Source organism: Hordeum vulgare, chromosome 1H, assembly GCF_904849725.1.
Source record: "Hordeum vulgare subsp. vulgare chromosome 1H, MorexV3_pseudomolecules_assembly, whole genome shotgun sequence".
Lineage (NCBI taxonomy): Eukaryota > Viridiplantae > Streptophyta > Magnoliopsida > Poales > Poaceae > Hordeum > Hordeum vulgare.
This window is the reverse complement of record NC_058518.1, coordinates 218,113,886-218,138,430: the sequence shown is the minus strand read 5'-3', so window position 1 is coordinate 218,138,430 and position 24,545 is coordinate 218,113,886. Positions and strand designations below refer to the sequence as shown.

Genomic DNA, 24,545 nt, shown 5'->3' with positions numbered 1-24,545 from the left:
GATAGTTGTCGTCGTTGGCTCTCTGTGCATAGCAGAGCAGGCGACCATGCTCTCTTGGTAGGTCTTCTTGTTAGATCCCGCTGTTAGGCCAAGTTCCTGTTCGTAGCGTAGTGGTAGGTGATGTGTGGCGTTACTCACGTGGTCGCGGGATCGAATCCCTGCGGCGCCAAAACCCCCCTTTTGTGTTTTTCTCTCGGCTCAGTAGATTAAGCAGTAGCAGAGTTACTTTACCTTGCAAGCACACCTTGCTCTGTCGAGCAAGTGCTGGTAGCAGAGTGGCTTGGAGTGTGTTGTAGATCCAGAGGGTCTTGGGTTCGAACCCTCCCCCAGACCTTTTATTTTATTTTCCTTATTTCTCTTTTGTTATGTTCTTTTGCTTGCAATATTGTGCTACAGCTGCCTCTGAGGATAGTTTTATTGTGCTAGATTATTTCCAGCAATAGTTGTTCCTAGAACATGCTAGCATGTGTAGATGTTATATGTGTAGGCATTTGTAATGTAGTGTAGTGTAGTGTGAGCTAGATCATGTTTATGTGTGGTGTGCACTAGGTTTTTATGTGGAGATGTGTGTCTCCATCCATGTATATGTGAGTTTCGCACTAGCCTAGTGGTGCATATGTGTGTGCTTCTTATCCTCTTGTGTGATGATCTTGTGCACTATGATGTGACTGTGGTGTATGTGTGTGGGTGGGTTTCCCTCCCCCACCACCACCACCACATACCTTGTGTGTGTGTGAGCATGTGTGTGTGTCACACCCATGCCCAAGGGGCATGAGTGCCTTGATAAGCACTTGTGCAAGTTTATATGTGTAGGTGTAGAAGTGCATATGTGGGTGAGTTAGTGGTGTGTTCTATTTAGCATGTGTAGGTGATTTTATGCATGTGCTTGAGGTATGTGGTGTGTGGTGGTGTGCTAAGGCACATGAGCATAGGTCCACCCCTCATGTGCACCATTGGTGTTGAGGACATGTGCAAGAGCATGTATAAGTGATGAGCTAGTGGAAGCACATGTGATGATGCACTATTCACTCTATGTGATTCCATGTAGATTTTATTTTCAAGTTTGTGCCCATTTATTCTATGCAAGTGCCCATGTATTATATATGTTTTTGGGGTAGAATCATCCCAGGAATCCATTGGTGAAGTCAGTTTTGCCTTTGGAACACTTTCTGGGAATGTCATATTTCAGATTTGTTCTATGTTTGGAGCTTGGTTCCATGAGATGTGGTGAGCCCAAGAGGTGGATTCCTTGTTGTGGCACTAAGTCTGAGAATCTGCTTATATTTTGTTCTCCTGTAGTTGTGCTTGTAGAGGTCCATGTGTTGGGATTCAGCCTTTTCTATCAACTGGAAAGTTGTAGCTTTTGTGTTTGTCTAGCTCTATGTAAATTTTCATTCCATTTGGAGTCCTGTAGATATTGTTTTGGGTGCTGTCAAAATGCTTCAGAGCATAAACAGCTAGTGAGAATCTGGAATTTTCACGAAGTCCTTGAAAACTGATATTTTTGGCCAAGTTAGCAGTTGTGTAACTTCCTGTGTGAAACTCCTTTGCATTATCTTTTTTCTTGTGCTTGTAGTACTCTTGGATAGCTTCTGCTACATATCTTATTTGGGATATTTGGGTGGTTGTAGGTGCTTTGCATGTAGCTCTCAAACTGCTATGATGATGTTTATGGCAGATTGTATAGCTTTGATGGTTTGATGCTTGTGAGTGCATAGTTGATGGTGTGGTGATATTCTTTGCACCACCTCATCCATTCTTGTTTGTTTTATGTCTTGGCAACCTGGGAATACCATAAGTATGCCATTGGAGTGTATTGTAGTGATTTTGGCACGTAGGACTTCATTTCTTGTGTCATTGTTTCCCGTTGATCCGTAGCTCCGATCGTCACGTTCTTTATATGTTTTTGCATCGGTTTCGCGTGTCATGTCATCCTCATGCATGTCAAGATAGCTTAAAGTGCAGTTCTGTCCAGGAACTTGTATTTTCTTCTCATGCTTGTGCTAGTGACTAGAATAGAGATGCATGTTCATTTTCATCTCATGCATCATGTGCTTGTTGCATATTGTGGTGATGTTGTTAATTGGATGCTATTTTTATGTTGGGTAGAACCGGGATCGGAGAACGAGTACGTGGATCCAGGAGAGTACGTGCAGGACGAACAAGAGCAGTTCCAAGCTGAGGACATCACAGGCAAGATGGTATGACCTTGATTCCATCTCTAGACTTGTTATGCTAGATTCACGTTTCTCCTCATATGCTCGCTGCCTACCACTGAAATAATTGCCTCCTGATTTTGCCATGAAACCCAAACACTTATCCCTTCCTAGCAAATCTTGAATGGCTAAGTAGGCTTTGCTCAGCTACTAATGTTAGCGTTGCTAGTTGCACGTGCAATTATCTCATGTGCTAACATGAGTTTATTATCATCATATTAATTATGTTATTTATTTAATGCACCTATATACTTGGTAAATAACGGAATGCCTAGCCTTTTGCCGGGTGTTTTGTTCCGTTATTGCCGCCATAGTTACCGGGTACCGGTGTTTGATTCCATAACTGATCGCTCCTAACACGTTCGGGGTTGTTATGGGGACCCCCTTGATAAATCGTGTAGTGTTAAGACTTGTTCGACAGGACCCAACCTTGGTGTTAATTTGCTAATCACTTAATAATAATCTGCATAGGGAATAGCTACCCCGAGGAATTAATCAACAACCCGGGCCAGTGCTCCTCATGAGTGTTGGTCCAAATTGAGAAGACTATGGGGCCACCACAGGGCAACCTGAGGTTTGGTATACCTGTAGTGTGACTCATCCATCGTGTCCTGAGACTGAGATACGTGGCTCTTATCGGGGTCGTCGACACGACGGGAGGTCCTGCTAGTCTTGTCTTACCTTAGCGATATATCTTGCGTATAGGAATCCCGGTGAAGCTTTGGTTCTCCCTAGAGTTGAGGTTTTCCTTGAAGGTTCGTGATAGAGGATTACATCTCCCGACGAGATCACGAGATTCGTGATAGAGGATTACTTTGCGGCCCGTGACCGTTTGTGATGGACTAATTGGAGCACCCCTGCAGGGTTTAAATCTTTCGGAAAGTCGTGCCTGCGGTTATGTGGCAACTTGGAATATTTGTTATCATCCGGTTATAGATAACTTAAACATGATCTAATAAAATTGCCAATTGTGTGCGTAACCATGACTGCCCCTTCGGAGATCTCTCTTCGATCGGGAACACGGTGGGGTTATGAATTGACGTAAGTAGGTGTTCAGGATCACTTATTGATCAGCTAGGCATCGACCGCTAGTATAGACCACCTCAATACTTGTTCTACGTAAGTTAGCCACCTTAAATGCTTAAGATGCTGCAACCTATACACTCCACCTTCCTTACCTAATAACTTGACTAGTTCTGACACCGAGGTCATAGATTGCTGAGTCCCCGTGGCTCACAGATTCCTTCACAACACCAACAGGTTCAGGTACCCCCGAGATAGGTGATCCCGACGGCACGCAGCTGGCGTGGCAGTACGATGAGGAGAACGACCACCTGTACGTGAACTATCCAGAAGGCTGAGGCGTGGTCGTGATCGTGGGCAAGCATGCAGGGTAGCATAGTCATTTCTCATTTTGTAGTCCGTAGCGGAACTACCTTGTTTGGATGCATGATGTAACTCTGATATATTTATGAGATGGCAGTTGAATCCCTAATTGTCATTCTACTATTATTATGTATGTGCTTTGTTACCGTGCTTGCGAAACGTTTAGATGCGCTTCTTTCCAGTTCGGGGCCTCGTTTCCTAAATCGGAAAGGACCGCATCTTAGTCATTACATAAACAGCTTCAGAATAATCTGATTGAACATTTGTCGGCGTTTCATATGAACAACTAAAATGTGTGTCAACATAAATTAAATTCAAACTGAACCATTTTATTTTTAACTTTATGTTTGGGTTGTAATATCTTTTTATTTGAATTATTGTTGCATTGAAATACTTATCTTGTTGACACATTGGGGGTATTTATCTTTGATTGTTTTCAGTATTAGGAGTATCGAAAAAAAAAGAGGTGGACATTTGGTGATCTCGATTGAATGTCCAGCGCCCGGCCAGATGTCCGCCAACAAATCTACACATATCTGTAGACGTTCAGCATTGTTGACATCCTAACCCTATAACCCAAGAGACGTCCTAACCCTCTAATCCAACATGCTGACATTTTGTGCTCTTAGAGCATCTACAGTCGGATCCCTCAAACCTGTCTCAAACGTTCGGACAAACCGTCTGGTCACTGACGAGTCACAAAAAATCGATTCAACCTGACCCCTCAAACGTCCGGGCTCACGCGCATCCTTTGTATCCAGCGCAAATATGGGGCGGATATGCTGGGTTAGCCCAAGCACGCTCGCGTGGCCCATACTAGCCCACGCTGGCCCGCATTGACCCCACATATATTCGTCCTCATCCGCTTGCCGGACCAAACCCTAGCCACTTCACTTCACTCCCCTCCACTCACATTCGCCACCAAGCTGACCTACAGCGATCTCCTGCCTTCTCGGCCATTGCGGGCCAGCGTGCTCATCACACGCGACCCCGAGGAGGAGATGGATGTCCGGATTGCGCTCCGCCCCTCCCGGGCGGCGGCGGCCCTTCGGCAGTGCGGGAACTCGCAGCGAGAAGCCATTGTGTCGGCCCAGCCGGTGCCTGGATCCGGCGTCATTGCCTCACCGAAGGCGATGTGGTATGTCTGGCGTCCGAACGTCGTGGCAGACGCGCAATCCATCCGTTGACGCGTCGAGGACGTACCGTGGGCGTCCTCGGATGGTAACATGGCACGGCGTACCCATCGTGCGAGGGAGCGGGCGCGAAAGGCGACAGAGGCCCTAGCGACGATGGACGTTGGAGAGACGGAGTAACACTCTCCGACGCCCCATATAATGCACGGGTGTGAGCGCTGCAACCGTGCCGTAGTCAACATCGTCTCCTTCAATCGTCTCCTTCAAAGAAGGATCCATCATCGACCTGACGCCCACCGGCATCGTCCGGGTCACGAGCTCCGACGAGAAAGATTAGGGCATGGAAAACGGCGGGAACTCGACTCCCGTGAGCGGGTTAGTGTCCCATGTTCTACTCTACCTCACCGATGACGGACCGAGACTGTGAGGGGCGCAGCAGGCCGTCGGATATGGGCACGACGGAGCCGGACGAGCTCCGCTTAATATTAGGTTTATATTGCATGTAATAATATGAATTTGAGGTGTCCAGTGTAGATGTTCTTAGCCACCAACGTATGTCTTTTCATTGTATTGATATTGTATTAACAGATTAGATGACAATTGATGATAAAGTGACAATTTACATACTCCAGCATGCACACACCCTCACCTATATAAACAAATTAAATACCAACCACATCAAGCACACACACAGGCCAGCCGACAAGACAAAATTCACCATTTACTCCGGCGAGACAAGATTTACCATTCACTGTAGTTCATAATACAAGTTGAAAGAGTAAACAAGGCAAAACGGAATGCCAACAAAACGAATCTCAGGAAAACATGAAATATAATGAGATATTGATTGCCAATACTCGTTCACAAGAAAATTACAGGTGCATGGAATTGTTCAAAAGACAGCAGGTAAGATGAACATTAAGGTAAAGAGATCTCTATTCCGTACACCACTCTGAACAACACGGTATATCCAAACTGTGCAAGCTGAGATGGCCTGTTCAAGAACCATCAATTTGGATAACGTCCTGAAGGATCTTCACATTACGGTGCAGCGGCTCCTTTCTTCAGCTGGAGGTGCCCCATTTTGCTGATATCGGGTTGCATCTGATGGGTTGTAAGTAAATTGGCTGGTGTCCAGACCATACTGCATCAGGTAAAATAATTACAACGTTGTTTTGTAATGAAAATAATAATAATAAGTATGATCAATGAGTTGAAAACATGTACGAGAATGATCAATGATGTTGAAACCAGTCTATGATGTATGTACCTTCTCTCGCATCCTTTGGCTCCACGCATCATTTCTGCTCGCACGTTGATCAAGTGTTGGGACGGGAACACCAGTAGCCGGAGCATTCTGGGAATGGATCAGAGGCTGACGGATGCTAGTGCTTCGAGCAGTTCCAATGATTTCATCATCACTGTCATACTCAGCAGGTTTGTTCATTGCCCTGACAACAAGAGCTAACAAGAAAAGTAATACCTGCATACTGGTAAACATTAGTCTACCTGCATTAGACCAACTATATAGTACAGCTAAAAGAGAGACACACTGCAACTGACTGTCCACGACTAAAAATAGTCACCGATTTCTATTTTACCGCTCACAAGTATTGCGGGGTAACTCGAATCTAAACTTATTCACAACGAGCAGATCCAAGACAAGGACACAGTAGAATGAAATAGTATCAGATGTAAAGAATGCACCTTAAGCCGGTAACAACCACACATTCAGAACATGATTAGTAAACTATTAGTGTTTAGGAAGACCCAGTGCTATCCAAAAAAAGGCGTAACAAGAATAGACTTGAGTTTGCTCCTACCTGAAAAATTACAACACCAAGTGCAACCCATCTTGCAATCTTCCAGTTTTCTTTCAGAAAGTCATACATGGCATCAAAGTTTTGTGTCTTATCCACTGGAATTACCTGAAAAAGAAGTTACAAAGAAGTACTTGCAGTGATTAAATAAAAGGATGAGACAATAACATAGTTTCCAAATTAGCACCAAACAGAAGGCTCACGTCTTTCCAACTATGGTCAAAGAATATGAATGCAGCACCTCCAGCCTCAGCAAGGATTAATAATATGACCAAGAAAGAATACTTATAACGTCAAAGGAAACAAATTGACGGATTATTGAATCGAATCACTAAACATCAAAGGAAACAAATTTATGGATTGCTGAATGAAATCACTAACCACCAAAGGAAACAAATTTATGCATTATTGAATGTTATCACTAAACATGAATGGATCAGTGCCCTCCATGAAATATCTTTGGATCTCAGAAACAACTAAATCCTGCTCATTATCTACCTTTTTCCATTTTAGGCCTCTGAATAGAGCTTTAAGTCGTTTACATATTGACAAGTTCCAAGGTAGCACTTTGAACATGGTTTTTTTGAACTACATTTTAGACATCACAATAGTTTTATGTTATGCAATAACATTTTGGAATCAAACCTGTAAAATATAAACTGCATGTCACCAATTTAAATGTATATTTTTACATTCATGGTCAAATACTTGACCGGCATGGATTCTAGAATGACTCATGTTCATATAATAGGACATAGTATGGTGTATGCCTTTTAAAGTACACCACAGCTGGATAAAAAGCGCGTCATTTTGCACTGCATGTTACGTGTTTAACACATGCCATATTCGGAATTACCGATGATTCTAATAGTTGTTTTCTTCCTTTATTCGTTCATTTAGTGGTCATCTGTTAAAAAAGGAGAGTACTGATAAAATGGAAGACCAACTATCAGGATACACAACACAAGCAACATGTATTCCTTGTCCCTGCTCCAATGCAGCCAAACAGAGAAACGATGAAGATAACAGCACCAACACCAATGAACAAATAGATGAACCTGCCAGGGAAAGCAGAAATTCTTTATTGAATGCAATCATTCACTTTCAATGTAGAACTTAATATTTTTGGTAGAATAAACAAATGATCGACAAACTGTTGGGATTATTTTCTGTGTCAGGTCTATCAGCGTTGCCTCAAGGGCCGCATCTCTAGTCAGGTTCAGATCCTAGCCAATGCGGACTGAAGTCCAAGTTCAGGAGCAGCAGAAGTTCTGGGAGTCCCGTGCATGCTTTTGAATCGTAGTGTGCCAGGCAGAAGCACAACTATTAGGTTAGTACTAATAATCTTATAAAGAAACTAGAGGGGGCAAACGTGTCCATGTTGGACACTAATTCAAGTGTAAGTCGGTACGCTAGTTGGGCATATAAGGTCATGTATCGGGTCCATTGAGGAACAATACAGAAATCATTCTGTCCAAATAAGCATAGATCATCGCCACTGGCGCCTGTAGGAGAGCGCGAGTTATCACGATACCACATCTGTTCCAAGCCAGAAACACACCGCCTCCTTTCCCCACTCAACTCCACCAAAAAACAGCATGTAACACTTCCGTACCAGAGCCAACCGACGCCATCAACATCATATCCTGTGACGAGGGTGACGACCAAGTAGGTGTGAAGCTGAAGCGAATACTTGATTAGATTGCAGCCCTCTCAGCCCACATTGATGGCCTTGAGAAGTATCAAGAAACCCCCCCCCCCCCCCCCCATGAAGGAGGATGTTAACTTGCAGAATGGGTTGTCACGTCCGACACACAAGGGGCAGGCAACCAGCAGCGACAAGAACCAATATGCTCTCCGCTTCCATAGGCTAATTTTGCTACATATGATGTGCCGGCAACCCTCTCCCGTGGCTAAATTTTTCTGGGGACACTTGTGGAAGAGAAAGTTTGGTTGGGCAGCGTATCATCTAACCGGTGACGCTCAGTTGTGGTACCATCAAATTAACTGGAATGAGACAAGAGCATTGTTTCTTGGGCAAACTTCACGGAATACCTGAACATGCGCTTCGGACCCCCAGTTCAGAGCAACGCACTCCAAGAACTCACCCAGCTCCAAGCATATAGGCACGCGGATGAATATTGCCTACAATTCATGTCGCCATTTGTCGCTGTGAGAGATTGTCTCATCCGCAAGTTGACATATTCACAGCAGGACTCCTAACGCCATTGTGTACAGATGTGGAGCTTCAATATCCATCAAACCTTCAGACTGCTATGAGCTTTGCAAGGGCATATGAACAACCCCTGTGGGATGAGCCTGATTCCAAGCCTGCTGTGACTCCTCACGCATATCTTATGACTATGAGCCTGGGACTGCTAAAATAGCTTCAGCTGGTCAGTAGCTTTCGGAGAGAGATGGATTTTTAGCCAGCATCAAGGAGCGCTTGCTGCAGCCTCAAGCCACAATGAAACAACGGTATGATGGGTATCGAGATATTGAATTTGCCGCTGGGCAATGGGTTTGGTTACGTCTTCATCATTGACAAGCAACCGCCATCACATGGGCTATGCCTACTAAGCTCTCTCCACGTTTCTTTGGGCCATATCAGATATGGGAGTGGGTTGGCACCCTAGCATACCGTCTGCAGCTTCCTGCTCGTGCTCATATTCACGATGTTTACTATATCTCCCTACCAAAACAATTTCATGGTGAGTCTCCCGAGATTATTGTGCCATTACCGGACTTCTTATTACATGGTCGGGTTCTTCCAATTCCACAAGCAGTATTACAAGCTCATTCGAATAGAGGTGTTCGGGAGGTGCAGGTGCAAGCAATGGAAGGATCATCCACCAACAGACTTTGTGTATGACAGCACAAGCATTCCATGACAGCTATCCTTTGTTTCAGCTCAAGGACGAGCTGTTTTCTGGAGATCTAGTGCTGTGAACTCTATTCTGGGTCAGGTCTATCAGTGTCGCTGCAAGGGCCACAGCTCAAGTCAGGTTCAGGCCTAGCCAATGCGGACTGAAGTTCTAGGAGTCACGTACATGTTTTGGAATCGGAGTAGTATGTCAGGCGGAAGCAAAACAATTAGGAAAGCACTAATGTTATAAGAAAACTATAGATGGGGTGAACATGTCCATGTTATACACTAATTTAGGTATGCCAGGTAGTCTAGTTGGGTATATAAGGTCATGTATCATGTGCATTTGAGGAATAATATAGAAATCTTCTTCTCCAAATAAGCGTAGCCCAGAGCCTCATCACCACTGGCGCACGAGCGCAAGTCAACGTGATATCCCATCCGTTTCCATGCCAGAAGTTCACCACCTCCTCCGTTCCCCACTCAGATTCCACCAAAGATAAGCCCGTAACACAAACTAAACTGGCAAATTGAAAGTGCAACTTGAAACCGTCCCAACAGAATCTATGCCAGAGTCAAACTAAATATATCAATCATTCACTCCTCTGAGCCCCCGTCAATTCCACGCTAGGGTTTGAGATCGCAAATTTGGTGATCACCAAATCTGCCGATGGACAGATCAAGAGGTCTTCTAATCCTAGACATGCCGTTATTACTATTAAATAAAGCTTCCAATTTCTCTCGATCTCAATCATTATCTAGACAACACAAACAGGAACATCAAACTATTGTGCGACAAGAAAGAAAAAAGGATACGCAATCGTCTCACCATGCTTCGGGTAGCTTGTCGAAGAAACTGCCGCCCTCTCCAAGGGCCACGACCGTCAGCATCGGGCGGCCGAACATAAGTAACTCAGCCGGCGGGGCCGGAGACGGCGGTGCCCCTCCGCCACCACCGGAGATCCTCATCCACTCCGCGAGCAGGTAGATCCCATAGCCGACCATGGCAAGGCCGGCGACGGTGAGGAAAAAGTTGAGCAGCCTAAGCAGGCACTCGAAGAATCCCCGGCACGCCGCCATCTCGAAACGATCTAATCAAGCCCCCAGGCACAATCTAAAACCGACTCGCCTCAGACTTCAGAATTCCATAGAGAAAAATCAATGTAATCAAATAGATTTGGAAGGAATTGTTCGCGGCGATCGGAAGCGCAGGAGGATAGGAGCAGATAGAGACCGACCTGTAAATTGATTAACACGGGATTTCCCTTTTCTTTGCTGCGGAGATCGAAGGAGGAAGAGGACGAGGGAAACAGACGGGAGATGCTTAGCTGGACGGGTGCAAAAGGGCCACTACTACGGACGGACGGTGCGCCTTTCGCGGTCGAGACCTGTAGATTGACGGTGATAAGAGTATATATCTAGCACATCTCCTATATCGATCCGTAAAATAACAATTAAAATACGGGTTCATATAAAAAAATTGTCCAATCAAACCCCGTAAACGCGTTGTTTCCATAAATATTTTTGCGGGATGCGGTAAATTTTTTGTCCCAACCCGCGAAGACGCAAGTTCTCTCCCTCGCCCTGTCGGTGTCCCCTATGTAGCGGGAGCGGTTGGCGGGTGGGACATTTCACCCCGCGCTTTTTCCCCATCCATTGTCGCTGGATTGCTGCCTACGATTCCGGTCATACCCGCCGGCGGGCCGCCACACGCCCAGTATTGACCTCTACTCCTTCCTGCTACCTCGGCAGGCCGAAAAGTTTTAGATCGTCGACCGTTAGAGAGCACCACACACAACCCCGGCAAAGCACGAGCGCCACATGCACGTACTGGTTCGTCCTCTAGTCGCCTTCCTCGGTTTGCCGGTAAGGACTCGATCGGTCGTCAACCGGGCTCGGTGCTCACGTAGCGGCTCGCCGATGCCGCTCATACAGTGCGACGAGTGCACAGAGACAGTGCTGCAACTCACATCTATCACGCGACAACACCTCGAATGGGTATTCTTCAAATGCAATAACGACGGGGTATGTTCTTGTTTTCGTTCGGCTTTTTCAACTTATTTGGTTCAATTTCGGTAGCTTATTGAGATGTTCATGTATGTATGAAGGTGGATGCTCATTCTGGTATTAGAAAGAAGAATACATCGATTTATTGATAGTAATAAACTTAATAGATGTTCGTGCATTCCTTAGTATGATGCGGTTGCATATCCAATTAGAAAAGAAATTAGAGGAAAAGCAACGTCTAATTCTTTAAAATCAAAGGCGAAGAATAAAGAATATAAGATCAAGAATCCGCACATCAACAATGAATGCATGGAGAAGATGTTGGTCCAACTAGTGGGAGCAGTTATGGAAGTTAGATATCTTTTAAAATGGCTATAATTGTGATTATTGTTTTCTTTGGTCTTGCTATTTTAGCAAAGATTTGGTGAATTATTATGTATGCAATGCCTTTGAAGAAAATAAAGAAGCAAAAAAATGTGTTTTCATGCTCGAAATTGAAATGCAAATTACTGATTTATGGGTCGGGGGCGGACGACGGCCGGGCAAACCCCCCAAACCGGACCCTAGCATACCCCTTATACTGTGACTCTTATTGTGTGTTTACATCTGCGAAAAACGTGTATTGCAGGTTGACACGTACTGCACCCGAACAAACCCTGCATCATAGAATATGTTTTACAGTTCCACGATGTGGGTTTGTTGAGTGTAAAAATTTCATGTTTAACAGTTTAACATCAATTTTGGTAAATTTGAACAATCAAATATAGTATGGGCCTGTTTGGGACTGCTTTGCTTCAGCAAAATCAGCTCCGCTTCACCAAATCCACTTTAGAGCAGTTTCATATAGGAGTTGCAACCATTTCAAGAAAATGTTTGGCTCTCATTTAGCTCCAGCTTCACGAATGGAAAATTTGGTGAAAATGATCTATTTGATTGGATGAGAGGTAAGAAACGAAGGGGTATCCACTTACTGGTGGCAGTGGTTGGTAATTTTCTTCCAACTCCAACTTCTATAATTTTATGGAGCACCTCCTAGAGAGCTTCACAAAAAACAAGGAGTTAGACCCTAGATTCTAGTTTTTTTGCGGAGCGGTATATCGTGGAGCTATCCCGTTTGGCTTACGTTTTCTAGAGCGGAGCTGAATTTTCTAGAGCAGAGGAGTCCCAAACAGGCTCTATATGCATAAATCTATAATACCTAAGAAGTTGGTCCCAATTCTCTTAACATGCAAGGTATCTATATAGCAATCCACATACAACCATCCACCTCGGTCCACATGAGCAGTATAGCCACATCATCATAAATCGTGGCTGGTAACCGAAGCGGGCCTCTTTGGTATTCCCTTAACCAATGAGTTGGAGATAGAGAGAAGACAAATAGAAGCCCATGAGTCTATCTTCATCTCTCTTATATCTGTCGAAGAGGAGGGCAATAGAACCGGCGACGCTGCGGACCACAGAACCACCACTGAAGCACCACTTATGCATTCTTCCAGGCAACACCCCCTCCCCCTGCGGCGATTGCTTCCCTCCACGGATCTAGGCGCACTGGCCAGATCCACCGCCGATCACACATTTGGACTGCATTGCTACCATGCGACCTCTGCGCCCCCAACCCCAACCACGTCACTACCCTGTGGCCTCGACGCTCCAACCCCGACCATCTCGATGACTCCGCCACCGCCTTGATGCCTAGAAGCAACCAAACACCGCGCCTCTCAGCGACTTCCCCTGCACCGCTAAATTTCCGCTATAGCGGATTGGCGATGCATATGACGTGATGCCCTTCGCCTGGAGTTGCTCCACTACGGGATGTTGGAGGTCTGGTCCTTCAACGTGTGTGCCTCCTCCTCCTGGCCTTGACAACTCCTCCACGCTGCTGTCGATTTCTTCCAAGGTTCCCTCCCTCTCTCAAATTACTGTGGGTTTTGCTTTATTATAAATGTCATCTGACCTATATAAATATCACTTTATTAGATACACATAGTTTACATAACTTTTGTCCAATTATGATACATTATGGTGCTACCCTTTTGTACCAAGTTATAGTTCCATCACTAAATCAGTCTGTAAATTAGTGTTTGTTCAGAGGAGATTTTGCTGTCAGTAATCCTTGGCATGTTTGTTTGGCTTTGAGAAGAGAGGGGCTACTGCATGTTTACTTATTAAAATAGTAGCACTCACAGTATCAATCAGACCATGATGCCATAAATTGTCTATGAACGCCAGATGGGCACCGAGTTATAAAGTATCTAGTGGGTGACATTGTATTGCATGAGATGTTAAGAGATGTGACGAGATCGACCAACAAAATTCTATTGAGCTTCTCTTTGTCGGTTATTACACCAACTCATCAGTTATGGAATACGAAAGAGGCCGGCTTTGGTTTGTTGGAGAACACAAATTTGAGGTGACAAGCTGCATGTGAAGATAAATAAGAGTAATTGTTGATGTGTGAAGGCTGCTGAGTTGGATTACCGATGCGTAACATTATGATTATTTCACAGTTTTTGCAAATCCATTCTCTTTGTCATGAAGTTGGCTGGGAACTTTGACCACATGACAACTTTCATTTGAAATACAAACGATACAAATCAGTGGATTTGATGTCATAGCGCTCATGTTTTGGCACTCTACCGACAAACTTTGAGATCTATATTGCCATCTTCGGAGATAAATTGTAACGCCCAAGATGCGATCCTATCCTTATTTTGGCACGAAGGCCTCGACAGGGATGGAAGTGCATCTCGTCGTTTCGCAAGAATGGATATCGTTACAAGTACATGTACTGAAGAGAAGAGTATATGGAATTGGCATACACTCGCCACAAGGTACATCACAGTCACATCAGTACAATACATAAATATCCCGAAGAAAAGAAGGGTCCAACTACGGACGAAAACAAACGAGAAAAGAATGACGTCCATCCTTGCTATCCGAGGTTGCCGGCCCGGAACCCATCCTAGATCGATGAAGAAGAAGAAGAAACTCCAAATGAACAATCAACGCGCTCGCGTCAAATAATCCTTTACCTGTACCTGCAACTGGTGTTGAAGTAATCTGTGAGCCATAGGGGACTCAGCAATCTTATTTCCAAAGGTATCAAGACTAGCAAAGCTTAATATGTGTGGTATGGTTAAGTGGTGAGGTTGCAGCAGAAGAAATAAGAGGGGGAAGATCTACGCATAATGGACGTGAACTACTGATGATCAAATGAATGATCCTGAACACCTACCTACGTCAAACATAACCCCACCGTGTCCTCGATCGGAGAAGGAACTCACGAACGAGACAGTCACTGTTACGCACTCAGTTGGCATATTTTAATTAAGTTAACTTCAAGTTGTCTAGATCCAATGTTAAACAAAGTTTCCACGTTGCCACATAACCGCGGGCACGACTTTCAAAAAGATTTTACCCTGCAGGGGTGCTCCAACTAGTCCATCACAAACTTCCACACGCTGCGATGGAATGACCTCGATCAGGGAAACATGTGATCTCCTCGGATCCCTATTGGAAAAACCTCAACCTCGAGTTTAGCTCAAAGCATCCTCGGAATCCCTCGCACAAGACGCTCGATAGAGGTAAAACAAGTCCAGCAAGGCCGCCCGACGTGCCGACAATCCCGATAAGAGCCGCATATCTCGTTCTCATGGCACAATCGGATGAGTGCAGCGTACAATGGCTTGATAGAAATCACCCGAGTTGCCCCGGGTTGGCCCCGCACACGACTCTGTTTTGGAACAGCACCATCAGCACTGGCCCTCCCTGTATTATGTAAAATTACTCCTCGGGTTCATGACGCCCTATGCTTTTCAGTATTAACAGTATTGTTATGTTGGGAAAATATAGTACCAATGTTGGGCCTTGCCAGACGAACTTTATCCTAAAATGAGAATCTAGGGGGTCCCATAACAACCCCAAGCATGTTTGGAGTGCTCATTTATGGAACATAACACCGGTAACCGAAACTAAGGCGGCAAAGGTGGAACAAAACACCAGGCTAGAAAGGCCGAGCCTTCCACCTTTTACCAACTATATAGGTGCATTAAATTAAATAGCATTTAATATGGTGATATAACAAGGAACCCATGTTATCACATGGAGGCAACTGCACCTACAACTAGCAACTCTAACACATGGTTAAGCAAGCGGTAACATAGCCAATCAGTGGTTTGCTAGGTTGTGAACAGGTTGAAGGTTTTCATGGCAATGTTGAAAGGCAGATATTTAACATGTGGTAGGCAGCAAGACATAACGATAGAAACGATAAAACTAGCATGGCAATGATAGTAATGATATCTGGGGAAATGGTCATTTTGCTTGAGATCCAGCTTGGAAGAAGAATGATTTCGTGAAGCAGGCGAACCGACGTAGTCGAACGGGTCCTCACTTTCAGACACGCTTGCGAAACTCTATCGAGACGAAGCAAACCGGAAACAAAATCAACACACAAAATCCACAACGGCACATGCACAATATGATGCACCACATATATGATGCATGAACGGTTTAAAATATGCAAGGCATGGCATGACAATTTACATCACGCAAACACTACACATTAAGTGGAGCTCAATATGCAACAAGTTGCATATTGACGAAACTACATGTTTAATTATTTAATTCACTCCCGTTTATCTACACGGCAATATTAAATGTTGTTAGACATGGCAAGGGGTGAAACACGAATTAAACTACCTATCTAGGCATTTTAAATGAGGCTGGAAACGACATATAGCATCTCCGAAATGACCCCACGCGTTACATTCTAATTCTGTCCAGATCTGTCCTATTCACATTTTATATTTGTTAAACGGGAAAACAAAGTGGTTCACGTGATTCTACTCGTCGTTCTAGTCGGTTTTCATATATAGCTCATCTCCATCAGAGCTACGGATCACTAGCTACGAATTAAACCATTTTTAACACGTCCTCTACGCAAAACAATGCAAACAGCGAGGTTAATTTCTTTTATCATGCATGAAAGTGGCATTTTGCGAAACTACACGAAAATCTACACGTTCTACATATCTACGATTTCTGCATGCGATGCACGGTTTAAAAATTACAAGTGTTTTTTAAAGATATGCCTATATCGTGACTTAGCAAAAGAAAATTACTAGCGCAGATAACAAAAAATGAAGTAGGCCAAATCTAGGGAAGCTAGGATTTGAACCCACTACATGTGCGTGCAAATTCGCTTGGTTGACCAGCTGGCTAGCTGGCACGCTTGTGGTAAATTAGATTCCTACGCTAGATGAACAAGGACCACACCGAACCTGAACCAAATATCAAAACAAACAACAAAAATAAGCAGGGTTGTCTGGGATTCAAACCCGAGACCCCTTGATTCAGTGTGCGGATCGCTACCAGCTCGGCTAGCAACATGCTTGCGAAAGGAAACAACGTCGAGGCTTTCTATAAGTACACCTTCGGACGTTCTACAGGAAATGAAAAACATACGCACAACCTGTACGAACAACCTACAGAATTCAGTTCGTCAGGGACGAACAGATGGTGGCGCACGCGACTGCAGGGAGGCTCCGACGGGGCTCTTCGCCGGCGGGCCGGATAGATCCGGTCGAGGGGGTGCTGAACCATAGGCGGCGTGCGGAAGGAGGTGGGGGCGCGCTTCCTCACGTCTCTGGGATGGCGTGGAAGTCCAGGGCGAGGCGGTCCCCTCCTCTGCTCGATGCAGAGGCTACAACCGACCACGAAGGGTGTCGAGGACCGTGCGACGAGGTCGAGGGAGGTGGATCCGGGGCGCCTGCTCCATTCCCAGAGGCAGGGCTCGTCGAGGTTGACCATGGAACGGCAGAAGGAACTCCATTGGGCTGTCCATGCGGTCCATGCTTGTGCTCCTACAGAAGAGACGAGAGGAGAGAGATCAGAGGGAGAGCTCGCGAAGGAGGAAGGGAGGGAGGAGGCCGACGCATCACCTGCTGCTGAATCAGTCACCAACGACAGTCGGGTCCTCGAGCGGAGGCGGTTGCCTCGATCCAGATTGGATCAAGCGCCGCGGGAGGCAAGGCCGAGGCGCTAGGAGGCCCATGGGTCGTTGGATTAGGGATCCGGCGGCTCAGATTAGCGTTGGGGAGATGGTGGCTGTGGTTGGTCAAGCACAGAATGCGAGGAGGGTTGGATCAGGGATGATTCCTAGGTAGGTGAGGCTAGCGGCGGCGGATTGGGACAAGCCTCCTAGTTTTTAGGGTTAGGCTAGATTTAGGTCTAGGTGGTCTATACATAGGAAAAATGGGTTAGGTTCGGACCCTTCGATCATAATCGGACGATGGTGGTTAAATAGGTTAGGAGAGTCCAATAAACAAACCGATGACGATTTGCAGTAATACGGGGTTGATACGGACCGAACGGTCACGAGCAACCGGTTCGGGTTTCGGAAAGTTTTCGGACTAGGCTGCGTGTAGGGTCGGTGCATTGTGCACAGGGGCTAGGCGGGGATGAGAGAGAAACGGCAACCCGGCGACAGAGTTAACGATGTCGCGAGTGCGTGCCTGTGTGGTAGGTCTCAACGGTCAACGACAAAATGGAGAGAACCGAGAACTAATAATGGATGCAGTTTTTGAAAACTGGTGGCAATGGAGTGCCGATGCAATGCAGATGATGCGCGTGATGCGATGATGAATGCAACCAAAAAATACTAACCACGACAACCACGGAAAAAAGGGAATCTTCTGGAGCGTCGGTCTCGGGCTGTCACAACTCTCCTACACCACAAGAGGATCTCGATCCGAGATCCAAGAATGAAAGGGGAAGAGGAAGAGAAAGAGCAAGAGGTAAAACTTAGTTGCTTCTTTGACAAACGAGTGAAACCAACGATCCTTGAAGGTTGCAAAGAGATGAAGAATGATATGAATAAGAAGCAAGAATTCACACAAAATTTCGGCAGCACTTCGTTAGGAAAAGGGGACAAAATTCAATAAGATGGAAAGAACTTGACAAGATTCACAACAAACTAACTAAATTGAATAAACCATGAGAGAACATGATCTTGATAGAGCAAGATGATTGACCCAAAAGAGCAACATCACAATGCCTCCGGAACAAGAGAATATGAACTAGATCATTGGGAAGAAAAATGAATAAGAGAATGACAAGTACTATCACAATTGTATTGAAGAGCCTCCGAACAAGAAGAATTGACGTAGTTGTTGGAACAACAACAACGAAAAGAACAAGCTTGTAGTGGACTTGTGAAAATCATCTCAACATTTATGAGGTGACAACCAACCACTAAAGAAACAAGGATAGTTTGAGAGCAAAGATATCAAAACTTCTTACACCCAGAGGAAACAATGAAAACTTGGATCAACGAAATCACCATACTAGCAACAATCCTTAGATAAAGCTTTAGGTGAAATCTAAACCAAGATAACTCAATAAAGAAATCATGGTCAAAATATCTCATGATCAAGGATTTGGTGGGTTGACATATTTAATTCTTGAAACAACTTCTCTTCGAGACTCCTCCACTAACAAGAATGCTATAACACCACCTCAAAGGATAAAGGAAGAGAAAAGATGGAGCAGTTGGGAAAAGAATTGATATCATGATCCACTCCGGGAGTAGAATTGAAATCACTATGAAACAAGAGTAAGAATTATGTTATGCTTATCCTTCATCAAGTTAAATTGATGACAAGCAACAGATTTAGCATACCACTTATTCTTCTTGCATAGATTAAGGAGAGATATGAGCACAAACTTGAAGAAGTCTTGAAGGAGACACCGGTAAAAATTGGAACGAATGGGGGTTACAAGAATGAATGGAGACATATGAGAATTAAAAGATCATGAGACACCCGAGAGAAAACTTGAACAAGGCACTGGAATAATTGAGAGACGAACGAAGAGACAACAATTGAGAAGAATTTGAGGATGAAAGCTGAAAGCTGAGAACGAAGAAATCTTCTGAAATGATGGCCTTCGGAGGATCAAGAATGAAAACAACTCAGAAATGCACCGGATAGCAAGAAAGAGATTACTCATGATCGAAACAAATCAAGATGATAGTACAAAGCTAAAATGATGAGTCTTCAAGAGAATGAACCAAGATTTAAGAGAAACACTCCTTCAGTCTTCCAAGATGAACAAGATTAGGAGAACACCACCAAGAATAACTGAGACACTCCAGAATAATGAAGAATGAAAGGTTGAGCCAAAGACGAGAAATAATTCAAATTGATCTTGAAGAAGGAATATGACTGATGAAATTCATACTTATGTCATAGTTGAAAAGAATAAGAGAACTCCGGAAAGATTACAAGAGCCAAAAAAGACCCTGGGAAAGAACCTGTGGGTAATGGGCCCACTCAGAGAAATCACCGTTGAAAAGATTGCTTAGAAGAGAGATATTGCACCGGTATAAAGAAAACTTGATGAGGTTAGCACCTCAAAATAATTGAAAGAATTGACAACAAGAAACTTCTGGGATATCTTCAGCACTCCGGATAGAAAAGAAATTGATGAATGACAAGAGAGGCTTGAAAAGAATTTTCATCACAGAAATCATATAGGAAGAAAAGGATATGATGAACACCGAGATCTTAAATTGAATCCACAGGGAAAAGAGAACAAGAATGAAAAATGACGAACACGAAACTCCTGAGAATCTTCCCAAAGAATCACCGGCTACAAAAGGAAGAAGAGATAGCGGAAGCAACAATTAAAATAAGACACTTGGATGAAAATTGAATCATTGAAAAAAAGGGTGGGAGGGCGGAAAAACAAATACAACTTGGGACAGATGAGATGAGCTCCAGAAAGAAAAGAGAGATTGATCTTGCAAAATTTGAAAAGGATAGGATTCACTTGAAGAGAAGCACACCGGTTGAAAGGAAATTGACATGATGACTCCGGTTGAAAAGAATTGATAAGACAACTTGATTGAACAAAAGAATTTGCATTCACATAAAAATATGAGAACACTTCTTGGAAAAGATATGAATTCACCACTTGACATCGAAGAAACTCGAATTACCATATTCCAACAAAAACAAGGGTTGCGGCTTATGAAACAAGCCAGAACAAATTCATGAGAGAGATTTCGTCCGATATTTTCGTGGACAGGATCGCACGGGCTCGATCCTTACAGTAGCCATCACATACAAGGCAGTGCACACGACATACGAAGCGTCCCCGAGTCGTAGCAAGCTACAAGGACTCTTTAAGACACAACGAGAACCGCTGTAAGTCGACCGTGAACAAACGAATCCACTAGAGGTCGAACCCCAACCTAACATCATGCATTTGTTGGAAGATTGTGCTATAAGTAACTACTTAAATTCCCACCTAAGAACTACCAAAATTTCTGGTCATGCAATCTGGTCCACGGATACAAGGAGTAATATATCACTCAACTCCTATACTAACCCGTCCAGTGTATCACATCCGTCAACACATAACCAGAATCTCGGAACCTCATCTATCTCAGACACTCGTAATCACAACGATACTAAGTATGGCGATACATCCGGAACTCTCTGCACCAGTAATGGGGAAGCGGGACTCCTCTCGCCACTAGTAGTATTGAAGCAATTCGAACATCCTTCGTCCTGAGATATTAAGAAATCTGAATGATGACGATGTGCTCAAGAATCCCCTGGAGCTCAACTCCCCGGAAGAAATCAAGTGAGACAAGAGGCACCAAGACAGAACTCCGTCACATCGACATCATATAGATTCCAAAAATATCCATGTGATGCTAATTTTTTTGAGTGAGAAGAGGAGTAGTATTAAAATTATTACTCCAGGATTCCTCACCAGAGCATAGAAGAGGAGAAAAAAGAGTCATACTCTCCGATATATAACTAGACTCAAAGCAGTTTTTCACTAGACTCGACTCACCAAGTTCGATCAATCAAGGGGGCTCCTAGGTCGGTACTACTCTGACACCAACTTGTAACGCCCAAGATGCGATCCTATCCTTATTTTGGCACGAAGGCCTCGACAGGGATAGAAGCGCATCTCGTCGTTTCGCAAGAATGGATATCATTACAAGTACATGTACTGAAGAGAAGAGTATATGGAATTGGCTTACACTCGCCACAATGTACATCAGAGTCACATCAGTACAATACATAAATATCACGAAGAAAAGCAGGGTCCGACTACACACGAAAACAAACGAGAAAAGAACGACGTCCATCCTTGCTATCCCAGGCTGCCGGCCTGGAACCCATCCTAGATCGATGAAGAAGAAGAAGAAACTCCAAATGAACAATCAACGCGCTCGCGTCAAATAACCCTTTACATGTACCTTCAACTGATGTTGTAGTAATATGTGAGCCACAGGGGACTCAGCAATCTTATTTCCAAAGGTATAAGGACTAGCAAAGTTTAATAGGTGAGGTATGGTTAAGTGGTGAGGTTGCAGCAGCGGCTAAGCATATATTTAGTGGCTAAACTTACGAGTACAAGAAATAAGAGGGGGAAGATCTACGCATAACGGACATGAACTACTGATGATCAAACGAATGATCCTGAACACCTACCTACGTCAAACATAACCCCACCGTGTCCTTGATCGGAGAAGTAACTCGCAAACGAGACAGTCACGGTTACGCACTCAGTTGGCATATTTTAATTAAGTTAACTTCAAGTTGTCTAGAACCAGTGTTAAACAAAGTTTCCACGTTGCCATATTTCAATGAATGACCCTGAACCCTGCAGGTGTGCTCCAACTAGTCCATCACAAACTACCACACGCTGCGACGGAATGACCTCGATCAAGGAAACCCGTGATCTCCTCGGATCCCTATTGGAAAAACATCAACCTCGAGTTTAGCTCAAAGCATCCTCGGAATCCCTCGCACAAGACGCTCGATAAAGGTAAAACAAGTCCAGCAAGGCCGCCCGACGTGCCGACAATCCCGATAAGAGCCGCGTATCTCGTTCTCAGGGCACAATCGGATGACGCAACGTACAGTGGCCTGATAGAAATGATAGAAACGATAAAACTAGCATGGCAATGATAGTAATGATATCTGGGGAAATGGTCATCTTGCCTGAGATCCAGCTTGGAAGAAGAATGATTCCGTGAAGCAGATGCACCGACGTAGTCGAATGGGTCCTCACTTTCCGACACGCTTGCGGAAGTCTATCGAGACGAAGTAAACCGGAAACAAAATCAACACACAGAATCCACCACGGCACATGCACAGTATGAAGCACCACATATATGATGCATGAACGGTTTAAAATATGCAAGGCATGGCATGACAATTCACATCACGCAAACACTACACATTAAGTGGAGCTCAATATGCAACAAGTTGCATATTGATGAAACTCCACGATTAATTATTTAATTCACTCCCTTTTATTTACATCGCAATATTAAATGTTGTTAGACATGGCAAGGGGTGAAACACGAATTAAACTACATATCTAGGCATTTTAAATGAGGCCGGAAACGACATATAGCATCTCCGAAATGGCCCCACGCGTTAAATTCTAATTCTCTCCAGATCTGTCCTAATCACATTTTATATTTGTTAAACAGAAAAACAAATTGGTTCATGTGATTCTATTGGTCGTTCTAGTCGGTTTTCATATATAGCTCATCTCCATCGGAGCTACGGATCACTAGCTACGAATTAAACCGTTTTGAACACGTCCTCTACGCAAAACGATGCAAACAACGGGGTTAATTTCTTTTACCATGCATGAAAGTGGCATTTTGCGAAACTACACGAAAATCAACACGTTCTACATATCTACGATTTCTGCATGCGATGCATGGTTTAAAAATTACAAGCATTTTTTAAAGATATGCCTATATCATGACTTAGCAAAATAAAATTACTAGTGCAGATAACAAAAAATGAAGTAGGCCAAATCTAGGGAATCTGGGATTTGAACAAACTACGGGTGCGTGTAAATTCGCTTGGTTGACCAGCTGGCTAGCTGGCGCGCTTGTGAGCACAAACTTGAAGAAGTCTTGAAGGAGACATCGATAAAAATTGGAACGAATGGGGATTACAAGAATGAATGGAGACATATGAGAATGAAAAGATCATGAGCCACTCGAGAGAAAACTTGAACAAGGCACTGGAATAATTGAGAGACGAACGAAGAGACAACAGTTGAGAAGAATTTGAGGATGAAAGCTGAAAGCTGAGAACGAAGCAATCTCTGAAATGATGGCCTTCGGAGGATCAAGAATGAAAACAACTCAGAAATGCACCGGATAGCAAGAAAGCGATTACTCATGATCGAAACAAATCAAGATGATGATACAAAGCTGAAATGATGAGTCTTCAAGAGAATGAACCAAGATTTAAGAGAAACACTCCTTCAGTCTTCCAAGCTGAACAAGATGAGGAGAACACCACCAAGAATAACTGAGACACTCCAGGATAATGAAGAATGAAAGGTTGAGCCAAAGACGAGAAATAATTCAAATTGATCTTGAAGAAGGAATATGACTGATGAAATTCATACTTACGTCATAGTTGAAAAGAATAAGAGAACTCCGGAAAGATTACAAGAGCCAAAAAAGGTCCTGTGAAAGAACCTATGGGTAATGGGCCCACTCAAAGAAATCACCGTTGAAAAGATTGCTTAGAAGAGAGATATTGCACCGGTATAAAGAAAACTTGATGAGGTTAGCACCTCAAAATAATTGAAAGAGTTGACAACAAGAAACTTCTGGGATATCTTCAGCACTCGGATAGAAAAGAAATTGATGAATGACAAGAGAGGCTTGAAAAGAATTTTCAACACAGAAATCATATAGGAAGAAAAGGATATGATGAACACCGAGATCTTAAATTGAATCCACCGGGAAAAGATAACAAGAATGAAAAATTATGAACACAAAACTCCTGAGAATCTTCCCAAAGAATCACCGGATACAAAAGGAAGAAGAGATAGCGGAAGCAACAATTAAAAGAAGACACTTGGATGAAAATTGAATCATTGAAAAAAAGGGTGGGAGGGCGGGAAAACCAAACACAACTTGGGACAGATGAGATGAACTCCAGAAAGAAAAGAGAGATTGATCTTGCAAAATTTGAAAAGGATAGGATTCACTTGAAGGGAAGCACACCGGTTGAAAGGAAATTGACATGATGACTCCGGTTGAAAAAGAATT

At 43.9% G+C, this 24,545-nt stretch overlaps 1 protein-coding gene across 3 annotated transcripts; it reads right to left on the bottom strand.

Annotated features, from left to right (window-relative positions):
• Window positions 1–5,440: 5,440 nt before the first annotated feature.
• On the bottom strand, window positions 5,441–10,810 carry LOC123429009 (tobamovirus multiplication protein 2A). Of its 3 annotated transcripts, none has more exons than XM_045113095.1 (7): window positions 10,660–10,810; window positions 10,251–10,556; window positions 7,514–7,613; window positions 6,759–6,839; window positions 6,559–6,663; window positions 6,006–6,218; window positions 5,441–5,879 (listed from the first exon to the last, which is right to left on the bottom strand). In XM_045113095.1, the coding sequence occupies exons 2-7, from the start codon at window positions 10,499–10,501 to the stop codon at window positions 5,772–5,774; spliced, it is 858 nt and encodes a 285-aa protein (XP_044969030.1). In that variant the 5' UTR covers window positions 10,502–10,556; window positions 10,660–10,810; the 3' UTR covers window positions 5,441–5,771. The 3 variants fall into 3 exon arrangements, with proteins under 3 accessions (XP_044969030.1, XP_044969024.1, XP_044969017.1); XM_045113089.1 differs by having other exon boundaries at window positions 10,251–10,535; XM_045113082.1 differs by having other exon boundaries at window positions 10,251–10,810.
• Window positions 10,811–24,545: the final 13,735 nt, after the last annotated feature.